Source organism: Mytilus galloprovincialis, chromosome 5 (genome assembly GCF_965363235.1).
Source record: "Mytilus galloprovincialis chromosome 5, xbMytGall1.hap1.1, whole genome shotgun sequence".
NCBI classification, from domain to species: Eukaryota; Metazoa; Mollusca; class Bivalvia; order Mytilida; family Mytilidae; genus Mytilus; species Mytilus galloprovincialis.
Window position 1 is genome coordinate 43188267 of NC_134842.1, and position 27884 is coordinate 43216150.

At 32.4% G+C, this 27884-nt stretch overlaps 1 protein-coding gene across 2 annotated transcripts; it reads right to left on the minus strand.

Moving 5' to 3' along the window:
• Positions 1-27497, minus strand: LOC143075859 (uncharacterized). Of its 2 annotated transcripts, none has more exons than XM_076251446.1 (3): positions 27363-27497; positions 20585-21715; positions 1-1160 (listed from the first exon to the last, which is right to left on the minus strand). In XM_076251446.1, the coding sequence occupies exons 2-3, from the start codon at positions 21701-21703 to the stop codon at positions 69-71; spliced, it is 2211 nt and encodes a 736-aa protein (XP_076107561.1). In that variant the 5' UTR covers positions 21704-21715; positions 27363-27497; the 3' UTR covers positions 1-68. The 2 variants fall into 2 exon arrangements, with proteins under 2 accessions (XP_076107561.1, XP_076107560.1); XM_076251445.1 differs by lacking the exon at positions 1-1160 and adding an exon at positions 8161-9437.
• Between the last annotated feature and the right edge of the window lie 387 nt (positions 27498-27884).

A 27884-nucleotide genomic window follows, 5' to 3' on the forward strand; every position in this document is an offset into this window, starting at 1 on the left:
TATGCTGTGATGGAAATTCATCATAATATATATTTAAACATGATCGGCTTTTTATGTTCTCGGGACTGCTAAACAGCAGAATTATTTTCAATGCTGCATAAACCAGATTTTACAAATGCTTCGCCAAGAATTTCTTGAGAGAATGCTTCGTTGTATGCTTCACATGCCACATCACAAAAACAAATTTGTTCATTTGAATGAATTTTTCTAAGACAAAGTTCGTCATAACATTCCTGAAGCTGAGCACTACAGCATTGTTCTATTGGGCTGAGACTCGTATCGCAATTAGCAGGTATAAACAGTGTTAAAATGTTATTGTCTTTAGTAAAACCAATCAATTCAACGCAAAGGTGCGACTTAAATCCATCTAAAATCAATAGCACAGATTCGTTTGTGCGTTCTGGTAAAAACTTGATAAAATGGTTTTTCATGTAGTCCACAAATACAAAACTAGTGTATCCATTCTCCGACACAACAGTTGGGATATTATTCATGCTGTTTACAGCATTATCGTGAGTTTCTTGTTCTTGGAATATGAAATATGGAGGAATAGCGATTCCAGACGCACTTCCACACCCAATCACTCCTATACTTTGAGATTCTTTGGTTTTGATAACTGATACATGCAAATTGAACACGAAATTTGGTTTAAAAGTAAAATCGTGTTTATCTAATAAATCTCCAAACTCTTTAAAAAATCTGTCCTTATTCTCAGCTGCCACGGCCAATATATTACGCTTTCTAGGTCTTTTAGTATATAGCATTTGCAATTCTGGCCAGCGATTGAAGAATCCACGGTACCATTTGAGAGTCAGATGTTGATCACTGGTTCTCTTTTCCATCAGAACACAATAATCTGTGGCGATATCTGTAATCTCTTTACACGAATAAAAATAACCACATTTTGCCATACGACTGACCTCATCTGCTAACTTGTTCTCTTCTTCTTTAGTGAACAAAGTTCCTCGACCGATATTCTCACAATCTATACTCCTTTTCCCGTCTAATCGATCTCGGAGTGTTTCCCGGGGAATACCATAAAGTCTACAGGCGGTACGCACTGGTATTCCTCCATCTATTACGGCATAATAAGCATCTATTAAGGCTTGGTGGTGATACTGCCTATTTTTTCTTTTAGATTTTGGAGTATCAAATAAATCCTGAAAAACAGAGTCAAAAGATACGATGGGGACAATAAAAAGTCATTACACCAAGCCACAAATAGTACAGATGACCCGTATCATTGTTCCGAATCCGACAGATTTTCTCTTAATTTAAGTTTATAAATTAACTGACAGGAGTTCTGTTTCACTTCTGTAGTCTAAATGGGAAGGTATATATTTATTCAATGGAATATAATTGTTAAAACAAGAATGTGTGATCAATAGTACACGGATTCCCCAATCGCACTAACCAAGGATCCATTAAGATTAAGTCAAAATTAACCACGTTTAAAGATTATTCAAATCGAAATTACATAATTATCTTGGTAAGGAACATCAGTATTCATTTGCAAACAAAATCCATCTAGATGCCTTCCAATACTGGGAGCCCTCTTCATTCATAAAAAAAAACAAGAATGTGTCCCCAGTACACGGATGCCCCACTCGCACTATTTTGGCATTAAAATATAAAATATTAAACTGTAAAGCAGTATTACATAATTATTTGATAGAATTAGATTATATAAATTACACGAATAAGTAGTGTGTGATCTCATTAAGAAGAAATTGGTAGCTCATCTTAATGAAATAAATATTATGCAAAGGGAATTATTTATTTGTGCTCTAAATTTTTCTTTTATGTCATGTTCATTTGGTAATCACTACGAAAATCCTTCGTATATGAATAACATGTGATATTTTTTAATAAAAATAAATAAATGTTTTTATTCTTATTAATGTACTATAATACTGCTTATTCATGCGGTTTTTTTTCCCCATGCTGAGTGCTTTTAAGTTTATTTGTACTCTATTCGTGTCATGTTGTCATTATAGCGATATTTTTAAATATAGTCATATAAGCGGCAGGTTCGGCTAGATATTTAACCTGTTCGACCATCATTTTTTTCAAATGTCTTGATCCAAGTCAAGAATATGATAGATGTTATCAAATAGTCTGTTTTTAGTAGGAATGTCAACTCGGTGAAAATCTACTACTCCATTACTCGTTGGATTTACCGAGCGATACTCGAGTACTTGCTCGGTAAAACATTTACAAAATAAAAACTTACTGCCATTTACTGTACATGTATATTGTTTTGCGTTGTCTAATGAACGTATATTATTACCTAGGAAGAAATAATAGTCCAAGGAGTTTTATATCATATAGCATATAGCTCATTCACTACATGTTCTTATTACGTAAGCTGGTAATAATCTAATCAAGAAATTAATTAATATCTATAGAAAAAATATTACTCAAACAACAGTATTTAAGAACTGTAAAACACACACATTTAATGATCAACAAACAAAGGGATGATGATTAGAAATTTCTCATACCATTAATCATTTTTCTGGGGGTCGATACAGGGTGAAACAAGTTTGTCAAGGTCAACCTTTTCAGGACGTAGCAATTTCTCAAATGTGTTAGGTAGCTAACAGTTCTGCTGATGAAAATGTATGCTCTGACTGTACAGAGGTCGGGGAGTGGTTTAAATTTGCTAGAAGTGTCAGCCGTAGAAAAATGCTCATGTTCATATATCGTTTTATAAATATTTATTTATTTTGAAAAAATATATAATTTCCAGGAAGGTGCTATGAATACAAATATGTTTTACTTAAACTAAAGAAAGAAACAACACTCTTACATGCAGCCGATTAGTCGAGTACTATTTTGGTAATCGATACTCGGTACTACCGAGCGATACTCGAGTATTCGTTGACATTCCTAGTTTTGAGTCATGTAATGGCGTTACAGGTCGGGTCCTTTTTTCATGCGAACAAAAGTTATAACATATGTTTTAATATATATATGATTTTTGGTATTCAGTTGATTGGTTCATAAATGTTTAGACTATGGTGTTTGAACATGTTGAACATCGTTGAACTACTGTTTCCTAATATATGATAGTATTACTAGTATTTGCAAACATTTACTTGCAATGCAATATCACTATTTATCATGTTCATTGTATCACCACCTGATTATGCAGAATACTTGTTATTCATTAGGCACTAACATATCTTTATTTATATATAAATAACTTATTGACTCTATATTTTTCCCTTGTAAAAATGTTGCCTTCGTACACCACGGCCTGTCAAGTACCTTTTACTCGCCCTTCTTTACTAACCACCAACAGAAAGGAGTTGAATGAACTTGTATCTTCTACATGTGCAGTGGAATTATGCCGTAGCGTATCACAAAGTTTTAAAAAGTGTAAAATTGGTACTTTGTATATGGCAAACCTCATACTCGCCAAGCGACAGGAGTTGTAAGATAAAAAAACATTTTTCTTTATAAGCGATTGACAAATAAGTGTATCAACGCCACATTGTTAATGTACATGTGACAAACGGGAAAAGGGAAATGCAGATTCTAAACTCTAAGTACTGGAGATCGTTATGGAAATTCCTCCTTTCCAATAGATAAAACACACTAAAGCGATTAAACATGTTAAAGGGAAGAAGTGTTGTAAATGATGATGCTATTCCTCTTGCAGAACTAACATCTGGGAAGAGCTTTTCAAACTCTTTTCGTCGAACATCTCATGCGTAGGACTTGTCAACTTCAACATTGTACAAAGAGTAATGAAATCATTTCACTTTAAAATTGGGTTACTGTAGGAGGAATGGGGCTGCCTGGAACATCAGTTTAACGATTAGCCAATCCTGGCCGTGATGTCTTCAGTTCTTTTGAAGATGCCAGTAACCATGTAACGAGGTTACAGACAATATATCTCTTGATGCAAGAAGAGGTTCGCATACTTCTACAGAAAAGTAAATTGGAAATTGTGAATGTGATGCTCAAGGTTACCATTCCTGTCATTTTGTTTCTTCCAATTATAAATCTCTCTCCCGACTATCAGTTTTTTTATGGAAACTCATTTTATGATAGAGACCAGCAGATCTAAAAATAGCTTAATTAATTTCGAAATAATGTATCCACTAGTCTAATTTAAACCTTGTTAAGTTGTGTTACAGACGTTTGCGTAGTTATTCCTATCCATCTATTGGATCAATATTCTAAATAATTTGAAGATCCAAATACAAAATATTCGCGTGATTTTCATTTTTGTAAAATAAATTGCTAACGAAAAATTTCAAAATAATCAGCTTTATATCCCCCCGGAGAACCTTAGATACCCCCCGATTTTTACTGGCATACATATATTATTATAATCAGATAATCGTGCCGATGCCACAGTGGATGAAGGTTACTACCCTTAGGGTATCACCAGACCAGTGAGTCAGCAAATAGACATGTTAATTCTGTTAACATGAAATATCATTGATAATATTTGTTCATTTTACATTTTTTGTCAGTTTACGGTTGATGAATGGATATCATTACTTGGCACAACTTTTTGGGAAGTTTTCGGTTTTCATGTTCTTCATATCGCATTTTGTTTTGCCTTACAACTGTTTTGATTCAAGCGTCAACATGGTCACTATTGGCATGATTGAATCTTATGTTAACAAAGCACGCGCCTTTTTTACAAATTTTAAGCCTGGTATCTTTTATGAATTTTTACAATCAATGTACATGAATAAATGTACGACGTGACTGGAGCTGCCAGACACTTATTTTCACATCCCTACTTCACATGGATTTCAAAAGTTCATAAGGTTTGCAATGAAAGGACTATATGTAAGGTTTCAATCAAATGAAAGATGGATTCTCTGATATATATATATATACCTATCGTCTAGGAAGTAGCACCTCACTAACATAAATAATGTACCGGCAATTTTTCATTAGTGTGGCTCTCGCTAGACGATTCACTTGTACAAATGTTTTAGTGTCCCATCTGTCTTTGAAACACTTTCAGACCAGCATCTGTTGTCAACTACTGACACCTAAAACGACAGTTGCCTTTCTTCATTACTATAAGGTCCTTAGCATTTCTTATTTTTCTTCTCTTTTCTGTCCTTACAAGTTACAAAGATAATCTCTTGTTTTGTGACAATCGCCATGCTCCATCTTAATTCCATATTCTAGTGAATATGAAGTGTGGAAGCTCCTACTATCAGTATACCTCTAGTCTTTAATGGATACCTTGTTGCAATCAGTTTGAATCACAAATTGCACACATAACTTTCTGTAATACAGTCACATCAACATGTATGTGCAATGGATGAAAGGGCTGTTCAATAACATCCCTCCATCCTATCGAGTTTTTCATGAAATCGTTGCAAGACCATTTGTATATCTCCAGCTTAACAAAGACATGCATGATTTCCAAATGAACTTCAATATCTTCATGTTTTACAGACACTTCGTCTTTTCACAGGATAGAATTTTCTTTTTCGTTTGGACAAAGTTGGAAAACCATATATATATATATTATATATTTTCATGCTTTGCTAAATTGCAGCTGTAAGGTCTCTTCAGATAGACATGATAAAAAGAAAATTCTGGTAAAACAGCAAGTTGTACTACAGGAGCAATCTGACTAACTTCATGTGCTGTTCATTTTTCAAAATTGTTAATTGTATCATGCGTACCAAGGAATATTGATCTAAACAGTCACTGTCATGAGTGTTCAAAAGTTAGCTGAAATATTTCTATGTTTCTTTTCAGAAAATGTTTGACACAAATTTACTAGCAACATAAGCAAAGGTTTCAGATAGGCTGTATGTAGAATTATCCATATATCTGGAGCTGAGAGAAGGTCATGGTGTCAGATAAGCTGTATGCAGAAGTACCCATTTCTCTGGAGCTGAGAGAAGGTCACGGTTTCAGATAAGCTGTATGTAGAAGTATCCATCTCTCTGGAGCTGAGTGCAGGTCGCGGTTTCAGATAGGCTGTATGTAGAAGTATCAATCTCTCTGGAACTGAGTGAACGCCACGGTTTCAGATAGGCTGTATGAAGAAGTATCCATCTTTATAGAGCTGAGTGAAGGTCACGGTTTCAGATCTATAGGCTGTATGAAAAAGTATCCATCTCTCTGGAGCTGAGTGAAGGTCACGGTTTCAAATAGGCTGTATGTAGAAGTATCCATCTCTCTGGAGCTGAGTGAAGGTCGTGGTTTCAGATAGGCTGTATGAACTATGGAGAAGTATCCATCTCTCTGAAGCTGAGTGAAGGTCACGCTTTCAGATAGGCTGTATGTAGAAGTATCCATCTCTCTGGAGCTGAGTGAAGGTCACGGTTTCAGATAGGCTGTATGATGAAGTATCCATCTCTCTAGAGCTGACTGAAGGTCACGGTTTCAGATGTAGAAGTATCCATCTCTCTGGAGCTGAGTGAAGGTCATGGTTTCAGATAGGCTGTATGTAGAAGTATCCATCTCCCTGGAGCTGAGTGAAGGTCACGGTTTCAGATAGGCTGTATGTAGAAGTATCCATCTCTCTGGAGCTGATTGAAGGTCATGGTTTCAGATATGTTACTATGAACTATATGAACTATGCAAATAAATAAAAAAAATCCTACCTACCCAACCCTTCAAGGTAATAGGTATGGATAAGTAACATCAAACAAATAATTTACTAATTTACTAAGAGTTTCCCAAATTTCTACCAAGATATGCTGGGTTCGTACTATTTTTTTTTCCCTCACAGTATTTTTCGTACAAGAACACATATGTGTTAAAATATTTCAAAATTACCTTTACTATCAATTTTTTGTAGTCATTTTGTCTCATCTTTAACATTGAGCTAAATCATTCTTTAAGCATCCAGGTACACACGTGGAGTTTTTAATTATGGATTTCAGTAAAGATTAAAACACCTTCTGACAATGAAATACAATTAATTCAGTTGAAAATGACCATCTGAGTGTGTAATTTTTTCTCATTCGATTAAAACATTATAATTTAAAATTTTATCAGATGTAAAACGAAAGTGTTGTCAAAAACTCAAGGTACAATTCATTTTTGCATTCATTTGTGAGATCTCAATAAACATGCAGTCCTTTTTTAAAGACAAAATAATTTCCAAAATATTTCAAATTATTCAAGGTTTGGAAGACCTTCAATTAAGTTTAATTTTCCACTTTTTCCATATTATTTTTAGTTTGCTGACAATTTTCTATTTAAATGTGTTACAGTCAACAGGAGTACAATAGTAATTCAAACGTTTTAATGCATCATTTGTATCCAAAAGAAATGAGAGCTGCTACTAGTACATGTAGGCGCGATTCAACAAGTCTTACTGGGCAAATAATAGGTTTAAGATCTCTTACAATATTCATTAATATAGAAGTTCTTGTTTTGTGGTCAGCACTATAGTCAATGTGTATTGTCGTGCTTTTTGCTCTTTATTCAAAGTATCAGAAAACAAGACATCAAAAAAAAAAAATATATAAGAAATCACAAAAAATAATGAGCTCCGAGGAAATTTCAAAACTGAAAGTCCATAATCAAATGGCCAAACACATCAAACGACTGGACAACAACTGTCATATTCCCGACTTAGTACAGGCATTTACAAATGTAGAAAATGGTGGATTGAACCGGGTTTTATCGCGCTAAACCTCTCACTTGTATGACACATACAGTCGCATCAAATTCAATTATAAGCGCACATACATTTCTCTTCATCGCTGTTGAGATCTTGAGATACTTTCTCAATATGTATTATGTTCTGTATACTACAATAAGAGAAATGAGTGACAACAAAATAATTTCCTAATAAATTTGAAATATAAATTCAAATGTCCATTACCTGGAATTTCAAAGTTTTGCCACATTATAAAGGTTAACTAGTCACTGTCACGCTGTTGATATTAAAGCATTATGTGTAACAGCGTGACTTTTTATGAAAACTGTGAGGAAAGCCTTTTATCACTGACCGTGTGGTTTGGGCTTTGCTCATTGTTGAAGGCCGTATTGTGACCTATAGCTGTTAATTTTTATGTCATTTGGTCTGTTGTGAAAAGTTGTCTCATTGGCAATCATATGCACATCTTTTTTTTTTATATATATGTATGACGAGAAAAGCTCACTAACAAAATATCATACTCTCGTTATTTCGACAAAATGAGCAATACGGACAACTTATAAGGTATATTTTACACAAAACAAAATTACACTTTTAAGAAAGCAAATAGTTAAAACAGATATCTACTCAAAATCAGATTCGTACATAACAAGAAACAAGACAATATGTATGCTGTGATGGAAATTCATCATAATATGTATTTAAACATGATCGGCTTTTTATGTTCTCGGGACTGCTAAACAGCAGAATTATTTTCAATGCTGCATAAACCAGATTTTACAAATGCTTCGCCAAGAATTTCTTGAGAGAATGCTTTGTTGTATGCTTCACATGCCACATCACAAAAACAAATTTGTTCATTTGAATGAATTTTTCTAAGACAAAGTTCGTCATAACATTCCTGAAGCTGAGCACTACAGCATTGTTCTATTGGGCTGAGACTCGTATCGCAATTAGCAGGTATAAACAGTGTTAAAATGTTATTGTCTTTAGTAAAACCAATCAATTCAACGCAAAGGTGCGACTTAAATCCATCTAAAATCAATAGCACAGATTCGTTTGTGCGTTCTGGTAAAAACTTGATAAAATGGTTTTTCATGTAGTCCACAAATACAAAACTAGTGTATCCATTCTCCGACACAACAGTTGGGATATTATTCATGCTGTTTACAGCATTATCGTGAGTTTCTTGTTCTTGGAATATGAAATATGGAGGAATAGCGATTCCAGACGCACTTCCACACCCAATCACTCCTATACTTTGAGATTCTTTGGTTTTGATAACTGATACATGCAAATTGAACACGAAATTTGGTTTAAAAGTAAAATCGTGTCTATCTAATAAATCTCCAAACTCTTTAAAAAATCTGTCCTTATTCTGAGCTGCCGCGGCCAATATATTACGCTTTCTAGGTCTTTTAGTATATAGCATTTGCAATTCTGGCCAGCGATTGAAGAATCCACGGTACCATTTGAGAGTCAGATGTTGATCACTGGTTCTCTTTTCCGTCAGAACACAATAATCTGTGGCGATATCTGTAATCTCTTTACACGAATAAAAATAACCACATTTTGCCATACGACTGACCTCATCTGCTAATTTGTTCTCTTCTTCTTTAGTGAACAAAGTTCCTCGACCGATATTCTCACAATCTATACTCCTTTTCCCGTCTAATCGATCTCGGAGTGTTTCCCGGGGAATACCATAAAGTCTACAGGCGGTAAGCACTGGTATATCTCCATCTATTACGGCATAATAAGCATCTCTTAAGGCTTGGTGGTGATACTGCCTATTCTTTCTTTTAGGTTTTGGAGTATCAAATAAATCCTGAAAAATAGAGTCAAAAGATACGATGGGGACAATAAAAACAAGAAAAATACCATCAAACACGACTACATCCTTCACGGCCACACTCTAGAATCTGTCTCCTCCGCAAAATATCACTGCAATCAGACTTAAAATGGACACAGCATACAAACAACATTATTGGTAATGCTAATAAAAGCCTAGGCTTTCTAAAAAGAAATCTGAAAACATCCATTACAAACATTAAGTCTCAGGCATATCTAGCACTTGTCCGACCTAAACTAGAATATGCTTGCTCGGTTTTGAAACCTTCATACTGCTGAACAATGCAATAAACTTCAGATGGTTCAACGTCAGGCTGCTATATATGCCTGTAATCGTTATCACAACACCAGTAGCGTTACAGACATGCCCAATACTCTAAATTGGCCTACCTTACAACAACGCAGACTTAAGGAGGCTCGCGGGTATAAGATTTTCAGAAAAAATTTAAACATTTATTTTTCATTACAAATTTTATTTATTACCTTAAGTAGTTGTTACTTTATCATATGGTACTAAAATCATTCCAAAAAATCAATTCTTGTTGGCCCTAGATGACTTTTAAAATGTAGATATCATTGAAAAAGCTCCAGATTATCTCCCTTTGGTGCAAAAATGCCATTTTTTGGCATTAAAATTGAAATATTTTTTTTAACTCATCAGTGACCTATATTTTTTATTTTTGTTTTGGAATAAGCTGACCATAATCTAAATAATTGTAAAATTTAAGCGATTTCTGTAATTTAGTTATTTTTTTATTTCTATATTACAGCTATTTTTCCTTTTAGTTCAACAGAAAAAAAGGACATTAACAAAAATGTATGCTTCTTTCGAAGGCAGATTGTGAGCGTAAATGAACGGTGACCCCATTTTTTTATTTCTTTTTTCTATTAAGTATAAGATAAAGTTCATTTATAGAAAAATATATAGAAATCCTATATTAAATTTAAAAAAAAAAATGATTTAGACCCGTGAGCCCCCTTAAAACAAGACTTATAATGTTTTATAAAATTGTACCATCAACATTACTCATACAAACAGACAATAGAATCCGACAATTTCATCCACAAACTTTCAGACACATACTTACATTTAAAGATTAATTGTTACAAATATTCATTTTTTCCGTATACTATTACACAATGGACATGATGGAATGTACTACCTCCAAAGGTAGTACTTTCTCCCACTCTAAATATTTTTAGAGAACAGTTGACACCTACTGTTCTCTACAATACAGAACAGTAAACCTAGTAGTTATGTAAATAGTTTTAACCACATGTCATGTTAGTATTTTTTTATTTTTTGGCACTTTTATTTTGTAAATATTTATTTATTATTATCCTACGCATGCACAGTAGTTAGTAATCATCAAAAATCTGATGGATAACTGGATACTACATGTATAAGAAGAAGAAGAGCTTAGTCTAAATTGTGGGTCGATGCCACAGTGGACGAAGGTTAATTACTACCCGTAGGGTATCACCAGACCAGTGAGTCAGCAAATATACATGTTAATTTTATTTACATGAAATATCATTGATAATATATGTTCATTTTACATTTTTGTCAGATTACGGTTGATGAATGGATATCATTACTTGGTACAACTTTTTGGGGGCTTTTCGGTTTTCATGTTCGTCATATCGCATTTTCCTTTCCCTTCCAAAGTTCTGCTTTGATTCAAGCATCAATATGGTCACTATTGGCATGATTAAATCTTATGTTAACAAAGCACGTGTCTAGTTTACAAAATTTAAGCCTGGTATCTTTTATGAATTTTTACAATTAATGTACATGTATAAGTGTACTACGTGACTGGAGCTTCCAGATACTTATTTTCACATCCCTACTTCACCTAGATTTCAAAAGTTCATGAGGTTTGCAATGAAAGGACTATATGTCAGCTAGGTTTCAATCAAATGAAATATGGATTCTCTGATATATATACCTATCGTCTAGGAAGTAGCACCTCACTAACATAAATAATGTGCCGGCAATTTTTCATTAGTGTGGCTCCCACTAGACGATTCACTTTTACAAATGTTTTAGTGTCACATCTGTCTTTGAAACACTTTCAGACCAGCATTTGTTGTCAACTACTGACACCTAAAACGACAGTTGCCTTTCTTCATTACTATAAGGTCCTTGGCATTTCTTATTTTTCTTATCTTTTCTGTCTTTACAAGTTACAAAGATTATCTCTTGTTTTGTGACAATCGTCATGCTCCATCTTAATTCCATATTCTAGTGAATATGAAGTGGAAGCTCCTACTATCAGTATACCTCTAGTCTTTATTTGGATACCTTGTTGGAATCAGTTTGAATCACAAATTGCACACATAACTTTCTGTAATACAGTCACATCAACATGTATGTGCAATGGATGAAAGGGCTGTTCAATTACATCTCCCCATCCTATCGCCTTTTTCATGTAAACATGGCAAGACCATTTGTATATCTCCAGCTTAACAAAGACATGCATGATTTCCAAATGAACTTCAATATCTTCATGTTTTACGGACACTTCGTCTTTTCACAGGATAGAATTTTCATTTTCGTTTGGACAAAGTTGGAAAACAATATATATATATATTATATATATTCATGCTTTGCTAACATGGCTAAATTGCAGCTGTAAGGTCTCTTCAGATAGACATGATAAAAAGAAAATTCTGGTAAAACAGCAAGTTGTACTACAGGAGCAATCTGACTAACTTCATGTGCTGTTTATTTTTCAAACTTATTAATTGTATCATGCATACCAAGGAATATTGATCTAAACAGTCACTGTCATGAGTGTTCAAAAATTAGCTGAAAAATTTCTATGTTTCTTTTAAGAAAATGTTTGACACAAATTTACTAGCAACAGAAGTACAGGCTTCAAATAAGCTGTATGTAGAAGTATCCATCTCTCTGGAGCTGAATGAAGATCACGGTTTTAGATAAGCTGTGTGTAGAAGTATCCATCTCTCTGGAGCTGAGTGAAGGTCACGGTTTCTCTCTGGAGCTGAGTGAAGGTCATGGTTTCAGATATTAAAGCTGTGTGTAGAAGTATCCATCTCTCTGGAGCTGAGTGAAGGTCACGGTTTCAGATAAGCTGTGTGTAGAAGTATCCATCTCTCTGGAGCTTAGTGAAGGTCATGGTTTCAGATAAGCTGTGTGTAGAAGTATCCATCTCTCTGGATCTGAGTGAAGGTCACGGTTTCAGATAAAGCTGTACAAAATGTATGTAGAAGTATCCATCTTTCTGGAGCTGAGTGAAGGTCATGATTTCGGTAAAAATTATTTTTTAAGTTGTTTTTTTTTTTAATATAAGTGGTGAATGTTTACTACATGTACTAGGGCACATGTCTATACATTTTTAAGAGCCTGTCATATATATGCCGGGATAGATTTGAACGAGACAATTTAAGTTAAAAGTATTCCTTATAATGAGATACACATAATTATTAACAAAAACGCACCATGTACACTGACTAGTCTAAAAGTTGGGATTTCATTAATGAGCATAAAAAGTATATATATAAGCAAGATATGAAAACAGGGTATTAAAATAAAATAACATAAAAAATGAATAATGTTAATATAAAAAAGAAGCTGTGGTATGACATGTATGAGGCATCACTCCACAAGAGACCAAATGAACAACCATAGATCACTGTACAGCCTTCAACAATGAGCGTGCTTTACAGTCAAAGAGAACAATAGAGTACATACACATGTATGATTTAACTGGGGTATTATTTTCTGTTCCCTCAAGAGTATCTGGTCGTGGTTAAAACCCTTTTCATATCATACCAAAATTTGATCTTATTACTACTAGTAATCAGAGAAACAGCAAATTTATACATGTTTTCTTCCAGAATATATATGCATTTAAGTTGCTGCTGAACGTAAAACAGCTATCCATCACCATCATCCGGACTCCAAACTGACTTGAGTTATTTCATTGGCAATCACACCACATCTTCTTTTCCATATTGTCAGGACTCCCATTTTTACTTGGTAAAATTCATGGGAGTCTCTTAAACATATACATGATATATATGCATACAAGTATGTTAAAACTTTGAGAACCCTGCATTTTTGTATTTTATGGCTTTCATTGTAAAATTTACTCATTTTCTTGTTTTTGTATTTTTCACTTAGTACATGTACATGTAGTATTTTACATGGTAACCCAGCAATTACTTTTATTCCAGTTAAATGTCACTTGTAAACATATGTAGATATTACACAATGTGGTATGAATGCCAATGAGAAAACTTTTTTTGAAAGTCTCAATTTGTAAATGTAAACCATTATAGGTCATAGTACGGTCTTCAACACAGAGCCTGGGCTCACTCTGCTTTATATACACTTTAATTTGTTTTTAAACATGTTCATCTTTTCTATTAGTTCTATATTGTGTAATTAAAATTTATTTGTTTGTTGTATATATATGTCGTGTACATTTTATTATTTTGTACAGGTTATTACTTGTACAAAAACTTTGTATGAGTAATTACTTGTATGATGCCATCATACAAGTTATTACCTGTACAAATATAGTTGTACCAGTAATTACTTGTACAATTGTTGTTGAGAAAAAGATAATAACTTGTACAACACAATTTCTTAGAGTTGTATGTGCTTCTACTTTTGCTTTAAACAAAATTTGTCATTGAAAAACTCCTTTCTATGAGTTAGTAAGTCTGAGATTGTTTTGTCAATTGTCGGGTATTATTTGTCTTTTACTGTTTTCTGGTATTTATCTATTTGTTTGTTTATTTTTTTTTATCATAGAGCGTGTATGTATTTTTGAAATCTATATTGTGTTTAGTTTTCTTTTCTCTTTTTCAAATGTGTATTCTGTACTTTGTTGTTTTTTGTTGTTGTATGGGATATACAAGTACCCGGGCACGTCCACTCCGTTTAGTAATTATGATTGTGTCCATCTGATGAGTTAAGTCTTTTTCAACTGATTTTTATAGTTCGTTCTTATGTTGTATTGTTTCATCACTGTCCCAGGAAAGGGGAGGGTTGGGACTTTGTTGAACATTATTGCTATTAACAGGTTATCTCTATCTATAATAATATTCAAGATAATAACCAAAAACAGTAAAATTTCCATAAAATTACCAATTCAGGGGCAGCAACCCAACAACGGGTTGTCCGATTCATCTGAAAATTTCAGGGCAGATAGATCTTGACCTGATGAACAATTTAATCCCCATGTCAGATTTGCTCTAAATGCTTTGGTTTTTGAGTAATAAGCCAATAACTGCATTTTAACCCTATGTTCTATTTTTAGCCATGGCAGCCATCTTGGTTGGTTGACCCGGTCACCGGACACATTTTTTAAACTAGATACCCCAATGATGATTGTGGCCAAATTTGGTAAAAATTTGGCATGGTAGTTTCAGAGGAGAAGAAAGTTAACGACGACGGACGCAGGACGACGGACGCCAAGTGATGGGAAAACTTCATATGTGAAGTACTGTCTAATCTTTATCGATAAAAAATGGTTCTCCAATTCAGAAGGAAATGTATTTCAGATTGCACTTTTTGTTTACAAACAGGTCTATAATAAAAGTATTCAAAATTAAAAACCAATTGTTCAGAGAACAATTGAAAGTCTTTCCACAACAAAGAAATTTGGATAAGAAGATAGTTTCTTCATACTGATGAGATAAATAATGGTTTATATAAAATGCTACTTCCGGTCTCATATGATAGCTTCTTCCACACTGATTCCAAAAATATATAGTTTCTATATACTTTTGCATGTAGAATGGTAGATAATTGGCCACTTCCGGTTTGTTGGAAGTCATTTTTAGTCTTCAGTAATCAGTTTATGTATCTTTATGTTAAAATATATGGATTCTGAGTACTTTTTTTGTGAAAAAACTGCAAAAAAAACTACTTCCGGTTTTCTCAAGGTCACTTCCGGTAGCCAATATTCAAGGTCATTTGTCACTTAACCTTTTGTATAAGGTCAAATGTCTTTATAATGAACTTACTTGAAGTTATAATCAAATAACCTCATATCAAGACATTTCAGGGGCAACAACTCCTATAAAATGCAATTTAATTGTATAAGACTAAATGTAACATATCTTCATTACTATTAAGCAGACATTTTGCACTTGTTCTTTTATATGTATCTCTCAAAGTGAGGGAGAAAATGCAAAAACAAGTAAAAGTCACAATTGAGAATTTGACCTTGACCTTTGACCTTGACCTCATTTTCTAAGTTAAGACCTAGGGGACTCAAATAAAAATATTCCAGGGTTATACAGTTAATTGTTTACGAGTTAAATAAACATACCGACAAATTTATTTTGTAAAGGTAGATAACTCCTATAAAATTTTATCGAATCGCTTCGATCCAAATACGCCAAAAATTACTGAGGATGTAACGAACAATTTGTTAAAAGAATTTTGTCGCTATCTTGTTTTGTTACGAAGAAGATGCACACAGAGGATAAACAGTAAAGAGGGAGATAACTCTTACATAGGAAATGGTTCGCCTTAGCAGGGTGAAATTTAAAAGCGCATAAACTATACGATACCATATGAGAAATATCGAAGCGACATATTGCGAAACAAACATTTATCGCAAGAACAAAATTTGGCGGAAAAAAAAAATAATAATCAGAAGAAAAACAATAAGTCTTTCCACAGAAAAGTGGAAAGACTTAATAACTCTTGAAATTAAATGTTAGACAAGTTGATTTTCCATTTTTTTAGGTCTGAAAGTTACGCTTTTATTGAAAAATGCCCTTATACCTTTGTCTCAGTAATAAAATATTTATAAGGGAAACGATTTCTTGAGAACAACAAATATAATGATTTGTACAAGTTATTATCTTTTTCTCAGTAAAAATTGTACGAGTAATTACTTGTACAATTCTATTTGTACAGGTAATAACTTGTATGATGGCTTCATACAAGTAATTACTTGTATAAAATGTTTGTACAAGTAATAACCTGTACAAAATAATAACATGTACACGGCATATACATGATATATGTGTATGTCTTTTGGATGGAGTAGAGCAATTTCAATTGATATTCAATAGTGCATGTACTGATGTAGTGTCTTCTCACGTTGTCATGTTACATTTATTTTAAGTAAGTTTGTAAACCAGATGCGTTGATATGTACCTGTCACAAGTCAGAAGTCTGTTTTTTCCATGTTTACTAGTTGCCATTTGTTGGTGTGGTTCATTATCAGTCAGGGGACTTACTGAAATAAGTGATTTTTAAATCACTTATTTGAGTAGCAAATTCGAAGTTTTGTCACAAATTGTGATTTTGTAGTTTTACCAAAATTTTAAACACATAGGTTTAAAAAACATCTTTTCATTAGTAAAATTGAAAAAAAAATGAATTTTTTGTTTCTTTTAAGTATCAAGGTTTATGCCTTGGATGCTATCATTTAGCTGCAAATTCTATTTTAGTTGAAAAAAATGCTACATGTGTATAATGATGGCTTTACATAATGAACTGATACTTGCTTAACAGATTTTTCCCAGCAGTGGGAGTATTTTACCTGTAAAGTTCAAGGTTTCATCTTTCAGATTATGTAATAAAATTCTACTGTTCCTGATAAAAATTTCACTGTTCAGGGGTGTTGAAATTAGTGGGGGTTATTAAAATAATGATACTTAAAGAAGTGATTTTTGGGAAGGAAATTGAGTTATGATACTTAAAGAAGTGATTTTTATGTCATTATCCTAGATTCAGTACAAGGTCACCACCTGAAATGACCTGGTCATCTTAGACAACACAGATGTTGGTTCTGATAAGTTTAGAAACATAATTAGTCCCTGGAGCATTAGTATTCTATATTTAAAGCTACAGTAAAATTAAATCACTTCTTCTAGTGATTACTTTGTACTACTTAAATAGGTGATTATTAAAGAAAGACAACTCTTACTTTCAACCTTTATGGAAATAATTAGGTCTTTCCACTTTTTGTGGAAAGGCCTTTTGTTTTTCTTCTGATTATTTTTTTTTTTTTTTTTTTCTTCTGCCGTCTGAGATGCTTTTTTGTCTTACAACATATCGAATGGATTTTTGGCCAATGACGTTATACATTTTGTACAGTAATGGGGGTTTCAAAACTCACCTTGTGTGACCAAACACTTATTATTATAGGAGTTATCTATTTGTTGGATAAATTCATACGTTATAAGTCGTAGAGGCCTACAGTCTTTTGATATGAAGTCCTTGGTCCATTTGAAGGAAATTGAGGTCAAGGTCAAAGGTCAAGGTCATGTTATAAATTTTAAATTTTGCTTGTTATAGTTATTCAAAAGAAACTGTGACAGTAAATGATATGATGTGTTTGCCAAATAACTGTTTACAACCAGATGCTCCGCAGGGCGCAGCTTTATACGACCGCAGAGGTTGAACCCTGAACGGTTGGGGCAAGTATGGACACAACATTCAAGCTGGATTCAGCTCTAAATTTGAATTGTGATTAAATAGTTGACACAGCATAGGTTTTTGACACAGAATGAATGTGGTCTAATGAACTTAAAAAAAACATTTTTTGCCTTTAAGCAATTCACTATGCTGTTGAATATTAATCCTCTCAAAAAACTGTTGGAAGAAATTTTCTTTTAATTTATGAAATCTGAAATGAAAAAAATTGACCCCCTCCCCAAAATTTTTTTCACATCCCCCTTTCCCTTATTCAAAAACTGATCTCAATTCAAATTTCTAATGGAGTTTGCAACAATAACTACTCATTTAAATACATATTAAAATGTAAAAAAAGTGCTTGTTATCACTGAATGGTAAAGATTGTTTTAATTTATCAGTTGGTAGTAAAAGTGAATATACATAGTATTTGTATATTGTATAAAACAATGATTTAAATTGATTCAACTACTATTCTGGACAAAGAAAGATAACTCCAATTGAAAATTTCTTGCTATTGCACAATATTGTGCAATTAGATATTTCTTGCTATTGCGCAATACTGTGCAATTGAAAATATTTGCTATTGCACAATATTGTGCAATTGAAGATTTCTTGCTATTGTGCAATACTGTGCAATTGAAAAAAATTTGCTATTGCACAATACTGTGCAATTGGAGATTTCTTGCTATTGCTGAATACTGTGCAATTGAAAATTTCTTGCTATTGCACAATACTTAATATAATAATTTTGGATCCTGATTTGGACCAACTTGAAAACTAGGCCCATAATAAAAAATCTAAGTACATGTTTAGATTCAGCATATCAAAGAAGCCCAAGAATTCAATTTTTGTTAAAATCAAACTTAGTTTAATTTTGGACCCTTTGGACTTTAATGTAGACTAATTTGAAAACGGGACCAAAAATGAAGAATCTACATACACAGTTAGATTTGGCATATCAAAGAACCCCAATTATTCAATCAAAGAACCCCAAGGATTCAATTTTTGTTAAAATCAAACTAAGTTTAATTTTGGACCTATTGGACCTTAATGTAGACCAATTTGAAAACAGGACCAAAAATTAAGAATCTACATACACAGTAAGATTCGGCATATCAAAGAACCCCAATTATTCAATTTTTGATGAAATCAAACAAAGTTTAATTTTGGACCCTTTGGGCCCCTTATTCCTAAACTGTTGGGACCAAAACTTCCAAATTCAATCCCAACCTTCCTTTTACGGTCATAAACCTTGTGTTTAAATTTCATAGATTTCTATTTACTTATACTAAAGTTATGGTGGGAAAACCAAGAAAGATGCTTATTTGGGCCCCTTTTTGGCCCCTAATTCCTAAACTGTTGGGACCTCAACTCCCAAAATCTATCCCAACCTTTCTTTTGTGCTCATATACCTTGTGTTTAAATTTCATTGATTTCTATTTACTTATACTAAAGTTATTGTGCGAAAACCAAGAATAATGCTTATTTGGGCCCTTTTTTTAACCCTAATTCCTAAACGGTTGGAATAAAAACTCCCAAAATCAATCCCAACCTTCCTTTTGTGGTCATAAACCTTGTGTCATAATTTCATAGATTTCTATTCACTTTTACTAAAGTTATAGAGCATAAAACCAAGAAAATGCTTATTTGGGCCCTTTTTGGCCCCCAATTCCTAAAATGTTGGGACCAAAACTTCCAAAATCAATCCCAACCTTCCTTTAGTGGTCATAAACCTTGTGTTAAAATTTCATAGATTTCTATTCACTTTTACTAAAGTTAGAGTGCGAAAAACTAAAAGTATTCAGACAATGACGACGACGCAGCAACGACGCCAACGTGATACCAATATACGACCAAAAAATTTTCAATTTTTGCGGTCCTATAAAAATGTGCAACTTCACCCTATTAAGTCAAAGAGTTTTGGTTAACCCTTATAGGAGTTTTCTCCCCTTTTGTATTTGAAATCAGTGTTTCTCCACAACCATACAAGTGATTGACCTGGGGTATTTTGATTTGAGATCACTGACCTATGACCTCAAAATTGAGGTCAAGGTCAAAGGTCAATTTGACATTCTAGATTTTGACCTTTGCTAAAAATTCTTTCTGGATCATTATAAAACAATTAAGTCTTCTGCAGAAACCTACCAATCTTACTTTTTTATATCAGTTTGATTTACCACATTACATGCATTACATCAACACGTGGTGACATTTTCTAACATCGTTTTTTAAATTTTATTCTTATTATTGAGGTGGAAAGACCTTCAATTGTTCTCTGAAGAATTGATTTTTAATGTTACTAGAATCAGTGATTTAGAAAATCACTAAATTTAAGTAAGTCCCCTGACTGATTATTCATAAGTGTTTCTCATTTCTCGTTTTTTTATATAGATTAGAACGTTGGTTTTCCTATTTGAATCGTTTTACACTAGTAATTCTGTGGTCTTTTATAGCTTGCTGTTCATGGGTAAGCCAAGTATCTGTGTTGAAGGTGGTACTTTCACCTTAAACTGTTAATTTTTAATACATTGAGACTTGGATGGAGAATTGTATCATTGGCGCTCATACCACACCTTCGTATTTATCTCAACAAATTAATATTTGAAACATGTGGAATGTTGGAAATCGAAATTCAAGAAACAAAACAAGTTTGATCATACTTTTTTTCAGTGTGGTAATAATCATGTATTCATATTGAAGTAAATTACCTTTGTTTCCTTCTTTCCTTTTCGTCCTCTTTTCTTCTTTTCTCCATTTGTCTGGGAATCTTCTCCAGTAAACAGGCTTACACAACCTTTACATATGTACTGTCCATTCTTTTCCACTGCATCTTCTGATACTTTCTGACAAAGTTGACATGATTCCTGTTGCATTCGATCTTTACCTGATCTTTTCATGTCTGTGCTTGATAAGTTTTCATCTATATCTGACAACTCAATACATGCTGAATCAGTACTGGTTGACAGGTTTTTAGCTATATTCAACAACTCTGTTGTATTGTCTGCTTCATATGTGTGATCACTTTGTACAGGACTATTTGGAACATTTTTTGGAGATATCTTGACAAGTTTTGTCTGGGGTTGGAAAATATTTGGACTTGTTTGTACAACATTAAGTGTCTGCTTTGAAACTGTTGCCTGCTTTTTTGGAATGCAATCATCAGAATGTGTGGCCTCTGTATTGTTTTTTCTTTTAGTTTTTTCATTTGTATCCGATTTTATAACCATGATCCTATTTCTCCGTGGACTTTCTACACCAGATTGAGAAAATATATCTTTGGTTTTTAAACTATTGTCTACTATTTTTTCCATAATAATATTCGATTTCTGTACCTTTACAGGTACTTTAAATGGAGCAGAAGATGAGTCTTTGGCCATTTCTACTTCATAAAATATACGATTCATATTATTGCTTCTTCCACCTTTATCAAATTCTCGTTTTAAATTTGGATCATTATCAACAACACCTTGAATAGTAGTTGCAAATACTTTAACATTCAAAAATGTGCAGAGTTTCAAAGTATCAATTGCTCGATCATGACACAGTGTCAAATTTCCTGTATAAAGAGCTTGTACAAAATCATAAACAGTTTTCAATGAGTAATCTTTCAAGAAAACTTGACATTGGGAACTAGAACTGGTATCTGCTGAAAGTTGCTGCTGAAGGTAAGCACTGCCACATGCCATTAGTACCAGTTTATGTACAAAGACTACCCCATCTTTACACACAAGCCATACATCACACAACACACCTGTCTGTTGTAACTGGTACATGTGTTTTGATAGATCTTGAGAGTATTCAGGAATGGTGATATCATAATCCATCATGGACACTGCTCCCTAAAAAAAAATGTGTGTTCGTTAATATTTTCAGATAAAAGCTCAATAGATTATAGAGCTTATGTTTATATGTCTGTGTTTTTATAAACTTGAAAGTGGTCTAATTAGTTTAAGGAGGATTGAGGGTACAAAAATTTCAGCAAAAATTTAAACATTTTTTTTTTCATTACAAATTTTAATTATTACACTGTTGCAATGTATTGGTTGCTACTTTATGATATGGTACAAAAATCAATCAAACAAATCAATTCGTTTTGGCCCCAGATGACTTTTAAAATGTTTATACCATTGAAAAAGCTCCTAATTATCTCCCTTTGGTCCAAAAATGCCATTTTTTGGCATTAAAAATCGAAATAACGTTTTTTAGCTCATCAGTGGCCTGTATTTTTTTTTAAATCAAATGAGCTGCACATGTACATGTACTTAAACTAAACAATTGTAAAATTTAAGCAATTCTGTAATTTAGTCCTTTTTTATTTCCATATTACCAATTACCTATATTAGTTCAACAGAAAAAAAAGTACCTATACGTGAGCTTAATTGAATGGGGACCCCATTTTTTTTATTTTTCTATTACATTTATTAAGACTATATATAAAGTTCTTTGATAGAAAAAAATAGCAAAATCCTATATTTAAAAAAAAAACATTTATTATTATACCCCTGAGCTCGCCCAAACAGAAAAATAAATGAACAAATTGCTTTCAAATCGTATTCAAATCTCTTTCAAATCGTGATTCTGCGATTTGTTAGTACCATTTGCTTGCGATTCATTAAACAAATCATAGACAAATCAGAATTTTCCAAATTCCCTAAATCTGATTTCTATGTGATTTCTTTCTTTGGTATGATTTGTAAGCCATTTGTTTCTGTTTTTATGTGATTTCTTTATGATTTGTTTACTTAGAATATCGTATGAAATGATTTGAAAGAGATTTGTTAACTTTGTTAGCTAGAACGGTGTGATTTCGTTATGATTTGTTAACTTTGAATATCATATGAAATGATTTGAAAATGATTTGTTAACTTTCTTAGCAATCTTGGTGTGATTCATTGATGATTTGCTACAATGAATAAAATGTTAATGCATTCCAGGTTTCTTTGTTTATCTATCTCTCTGACTTCCGGTTGAGGTCAAATTCAAATTTCAAATACTGTTCTATATTAACTGAACAAAGAAGGTTGCAAGATGGGGAGTTTTATTCAGTCTATGAAAGATGACGGTGGTAAGGAATCTTTATATTTATAATTTCACATATTTAACTAATACTATTCAAATGTTAACCTTTAAAATTCAGAAACTGTGCATTTCAGTATCTCGTTATAATCATGATAGTTTAGTGATGTTAGGATTAATGATAAAAATAAAAATGTGTAAAAGATGTGTAAACAGATCAAAACATTTGAAGACTAGCTTCCCGCCCTAGCAGATAAAATTCACTGGCAAGTTTAATGTTTTAATTGTTGTTTACTGACCAGGTCCCGGGCAAAATGGACAAAGCTATATATATTACAATGTAGCAGATTTGGACCAAGACTAAGACCCATCACCTATTCGACATTATTCTACTAAGTACACGTGGTTGCCTATGTTTTTTTTTCAAATTTCGGGTAAAAAGTAAGAGAAACTTCACAAAGAACAATTTGTCCCTCATCGCAACCAAAGATAGTACTTCTTTTTACAATTAGTGGAGTAGCTATTAAAGGTAAAATGAAGACACTTGCGTTTCAAAGTTTTGGGGTTTCAGGGGCAGAACTTATTTTTGATCTGGATGTTAATGATATAATCTGTGAATTGATGATTGATGCCAATTTATTTACGATTTGCTTGTGATTTGCTTGAGGTAGGAATATGATTTACTTCTGATTTGTTAAAGATTTGATAACAATTTCTTAACGATTTGAAAACAATTTGCTTCTGATTTGTAAATGATTTCAAAACAATTTCTTGGCAATTTGTTTATGATTTGCTTATGATTTGTAAGCAATTTGTTCGTGATTTGTTATTGTGATTTGTTAGCTCATTTGCATGTGAAATTTTATCACTTTCAAATCACAAAGAAATCATACGATTTGTTTATCATTTGTTACCATGATTTGTTCCTCAATTTTTTTTGTTTGGGATCCTTTAAGCTGTTATTGATAGGATACCTCTTATTAAATCAAAATATTTTTTTTTAATTAATATTGGTAAGAGCGATAGATCGACTTGCATGAGTCAGGTATAAGTTGATGTTTAGTTTCAAATGATAATGATGATATATAATAGAGATATTGAACATATTGGGACTTTGGGTGATGGGAAAGGTCAGGAAAATCATTTTTCTTGACATTGTTTACTGTTGGCATCTAAAACAATCAATTTTGAGCAATTTTAGGAATGAGTGATATGTTGGAAGTGCAGAATAAAATCATAATTCTAAGTTAAAAGGATGTTAGAATTATATTTACATGTACTATAATAAATTGAAGTATTATTTTGGGTGCAAAATGGGATAATAATATCATCATTCATTCATTGGATAAAATGGTGGCATGAAATTAATGGGTAATTGTGGATTCTAGGATTATAATACTTAGTGGTTGAGATGATATCTTACAATGTACATGATGTGTATAACCAAACAGATTTGTGAATTTGTGTTTAGAATTGTTCTGAAAAGTCATTTCAAAAGGTATTAAACATTCATGTTGTGTAGTGGATTTTCATCAAATTGTGGGTTGAGTTATTTCCCTTTGAACAGATCAGATCTAGAAATTATATCAATGCATTATATATGTGTGGATCAATAATTATAGAAGTTTATAATAGTTAGTTCATAATTTTGGTGCTGCATGTTTTAACCTATTTATGTACATATGTAGTAGAAAATTGATGAGGTAATTTTAATTGTTTAAAATATTAGTTTAATGTATGACACCTTTAACTGGACATGATGATTGACATCTAGGGTATACCGTATATATACATCTTATAAACATGATAAAGCGAAAATGTATTTTATATTCATGATAGTTGACTTGTATTTGTATTATAATTTAAGAAAAATTGTTTTATAGTCTCTCATAAGTCTTTATAGAGTGGCTCTTGTTAACCATGTTAACTTCCGTTTTAAAAAGCTGTATATTTTATATATATATATATTGTAACAAGTGGTGAGACTTTAATAAAGTATTTGTCTTGTCTTGTCTATAAATTATGGTAATTAGGGTGGTGTAATTCATCTTTAATCAGACATATATATATATACAAACATGCCTGTGCTTTTCCTAAATTTTGTAATGTACGTACTTTTAAAAAAAAATGAAAGTTTTAAAATAAAATAAAGATTGTTGTAACAAGGGTGTTCATTCTTGATCAATATTGCATGCATTTACTTATCTGAATACCCGATACCATACACTGTACAATACTAAATATAAATTAAATATATAATAGGGAATAAAGATAACTTTTGTTAAAAGCATTTTGACCAGTTCAGTCCAAGTATTGGACTTTCTTTACATATTAATAACAAGGTAAACTTGGTAAAGTATATGATATTTTATTAAGTCTTTTAAGAAATTGCCTCTGATTAAAACATATCAATTTTTTGGAGGTAACAGAATAAACATGATAAATTTATAAGTTGAATTTGAAAGTTACTGTTTTACGTCTATTTGCATGCAAATTTACTGCGTCCAGTTCATAGCAGATACTATTAAGCATGCTAAGAAACTATTTCAACCAGAATATATTAGTTAAAAAGGTTGAAACGTTATTTACCATTAAAGTGTCTTAAATTCTTATTTACAATAGCTATATAATTATTACCCATTATTGACTACTGTTGTACAGTATGGGGTCTTACCACAAACTGTATTCTGGAGAGGATACATAAGCTCCAAAAACGTGCTGCAATACTAGTTGTATCTATTTCTTTTGATTTTCCATCAACATTAATGTTTAAAAAGCTTGCATGGATGACTATATTTACGAGGTTACACTATTTTCAAGCTGTGTTAATTTGTAAATGTATGAATGGCAGTCAGGGGTACTACTTGTACAAGTAATTTTTATTTACTTGAAGAAGTAAAAAAAAATATACTTATATGAGTAAATTTGTAGGATACTTATACAAGTGAATTTTATTTACTGGTACTACATGTATGTATAAGTATATTATGTTCCTTAGACATTCAGATTTGTTTACTTAAATATAAGTGAAAAAGTCATCTTAATAAATCTAATCTTCATTTTCTTAAATTCATACGGTACCCATTTCTTTGCTCTTATAAAATTTTAATGTTTTCTGCCATTGCAGATGTCTTCACTAATCATTTAAGTGTAATTTCATGGACAATGGAAATCCCATTTATCTTCAGAACACTGGTCATTTATAACATTAGCCTCAAAGGAGCAATTTTTTGAAGGCCTTGCGCAAGTACTTCAGATATTTGAGCAATCAGTTTCTTTGTTGAATTAATATATGAAAAAATATGAGCTAACCTGGGAAAAATCATTAAACATGTTAAAGGCATGATTATACAGATCTCAAAACTTGAGAATTTTGGTGGGATTGAAAAAAAATAATTTTAAAATTGAGGGGAAATTATTTAAACATTATAAGTTACTTATATTAATTTATATATTTTTTTACTTCTTCAATTAAATAAAAATCACTTGTACAAGTAGTACCCCTGAATGAATGCATGGTCTAGCACTAGTCCAAATAATTATGACGTCTTGAAAGGCTATTATAATTTTTTTCTTTGACGCCTTACGTCGATGTAAGGCGTCAAAGAAAAAAATTATAATAGCCTTTCAAGACGTCATAATTATTTGGACTAGGTCTAGCACCTGATCATCTATCTGCTAAATTTACTGTGTGTACTGATCTTTATAATTATTGTTTCAGGATGACAATTAACATCAGGACTTCTTCATGTTTGAAGACCTAATTCTGAATGTTTACAAGGAACATTTATATAGTCTGGTCTTATTACCTGGAATAATTTAACAAATAATATTAAAAAATAGATAATTTAGAAAAATGTCAATGATTTGAGACCAAATGTTCAAGGGTAACAAGGACTCTACTATAACTCATTTAATTATATCATCCTTTTTTTGGATGATCAACGCAATTGAATGGGGACATACAGTTGGAACCCTCCTTTTAAAATGGCTGGATCCGCCCCTGAAAATTATATTCCAAGAAGTGAAACATCATTCAAATTAGAGAATAATCATTTATTTAATTTTGGATTGTTTTGTATTCTGGATAGATAAGTGGGGCTAGTTGGTACAGATTAGAAGAGTAGGGCGAGTTGGTGAAAAGTGGGACGATTTGCCAGGAGGACGAGTTGTCTTGCTTCATTATCATTACTTGAAGGCAATAGTTAGAATTGAATATTATGTTATGACACCAGGCACTTGTTTTCTGTACATGACAATCTACTATCCCTATATATGACTTGCTCATAATAGAGAGATGGCAGATTTTGCCATGATTAGATAACAAGTGATTGTGATTTGGCGTCACGGAAGTGACATTTAGGGTGTAGTTAGGTCAGTCCACAGATTTGTCGTTCAATAAAACAAAGATTACCGTTGTTTTACTTAAACAACAACTACAATATGCGTGTATAATAAATTCATGTTTACCTGTTTAAACTAAACTGACTGCTATGTGTAACCCTTTCACTTTAAAGCCAACTTCTATGTTTCGTCCATAGGCGAGGGCAAGGTCTTCGTGTATCAAATTGCGCCATAAGCAATGGTGTCCCTGACCAGATTGCTTCCAAGTATGGAGGCAAAAGATACGTGTACAAACCACTCAAAAGTTTAATTCACAACGCACCACAACGAATTGGCAATAAACCAAATTTCTGCTCCGCAATGATTTAGAATTAATTTTCAGGGTATATGAACTCAACATTCATTTATACTTTGTTAAATTGTTTCAAAAAAATATTGTAAACAAAAATTGTTAGATCCAACATAACCATGCAATATATTATTAAAATAACTGATTAACACTGACGGTCTGGGTTCCGCGGTAACAAGGACTCTACTATAACTCATTTAATTATATCAGTATATGATGAAATTTACGGTGAAAAATCCTGACATGCAAAGGGAAAGATATTCGATTTATTTTGTGGTGTGTGCCAATAGCATTGCGAT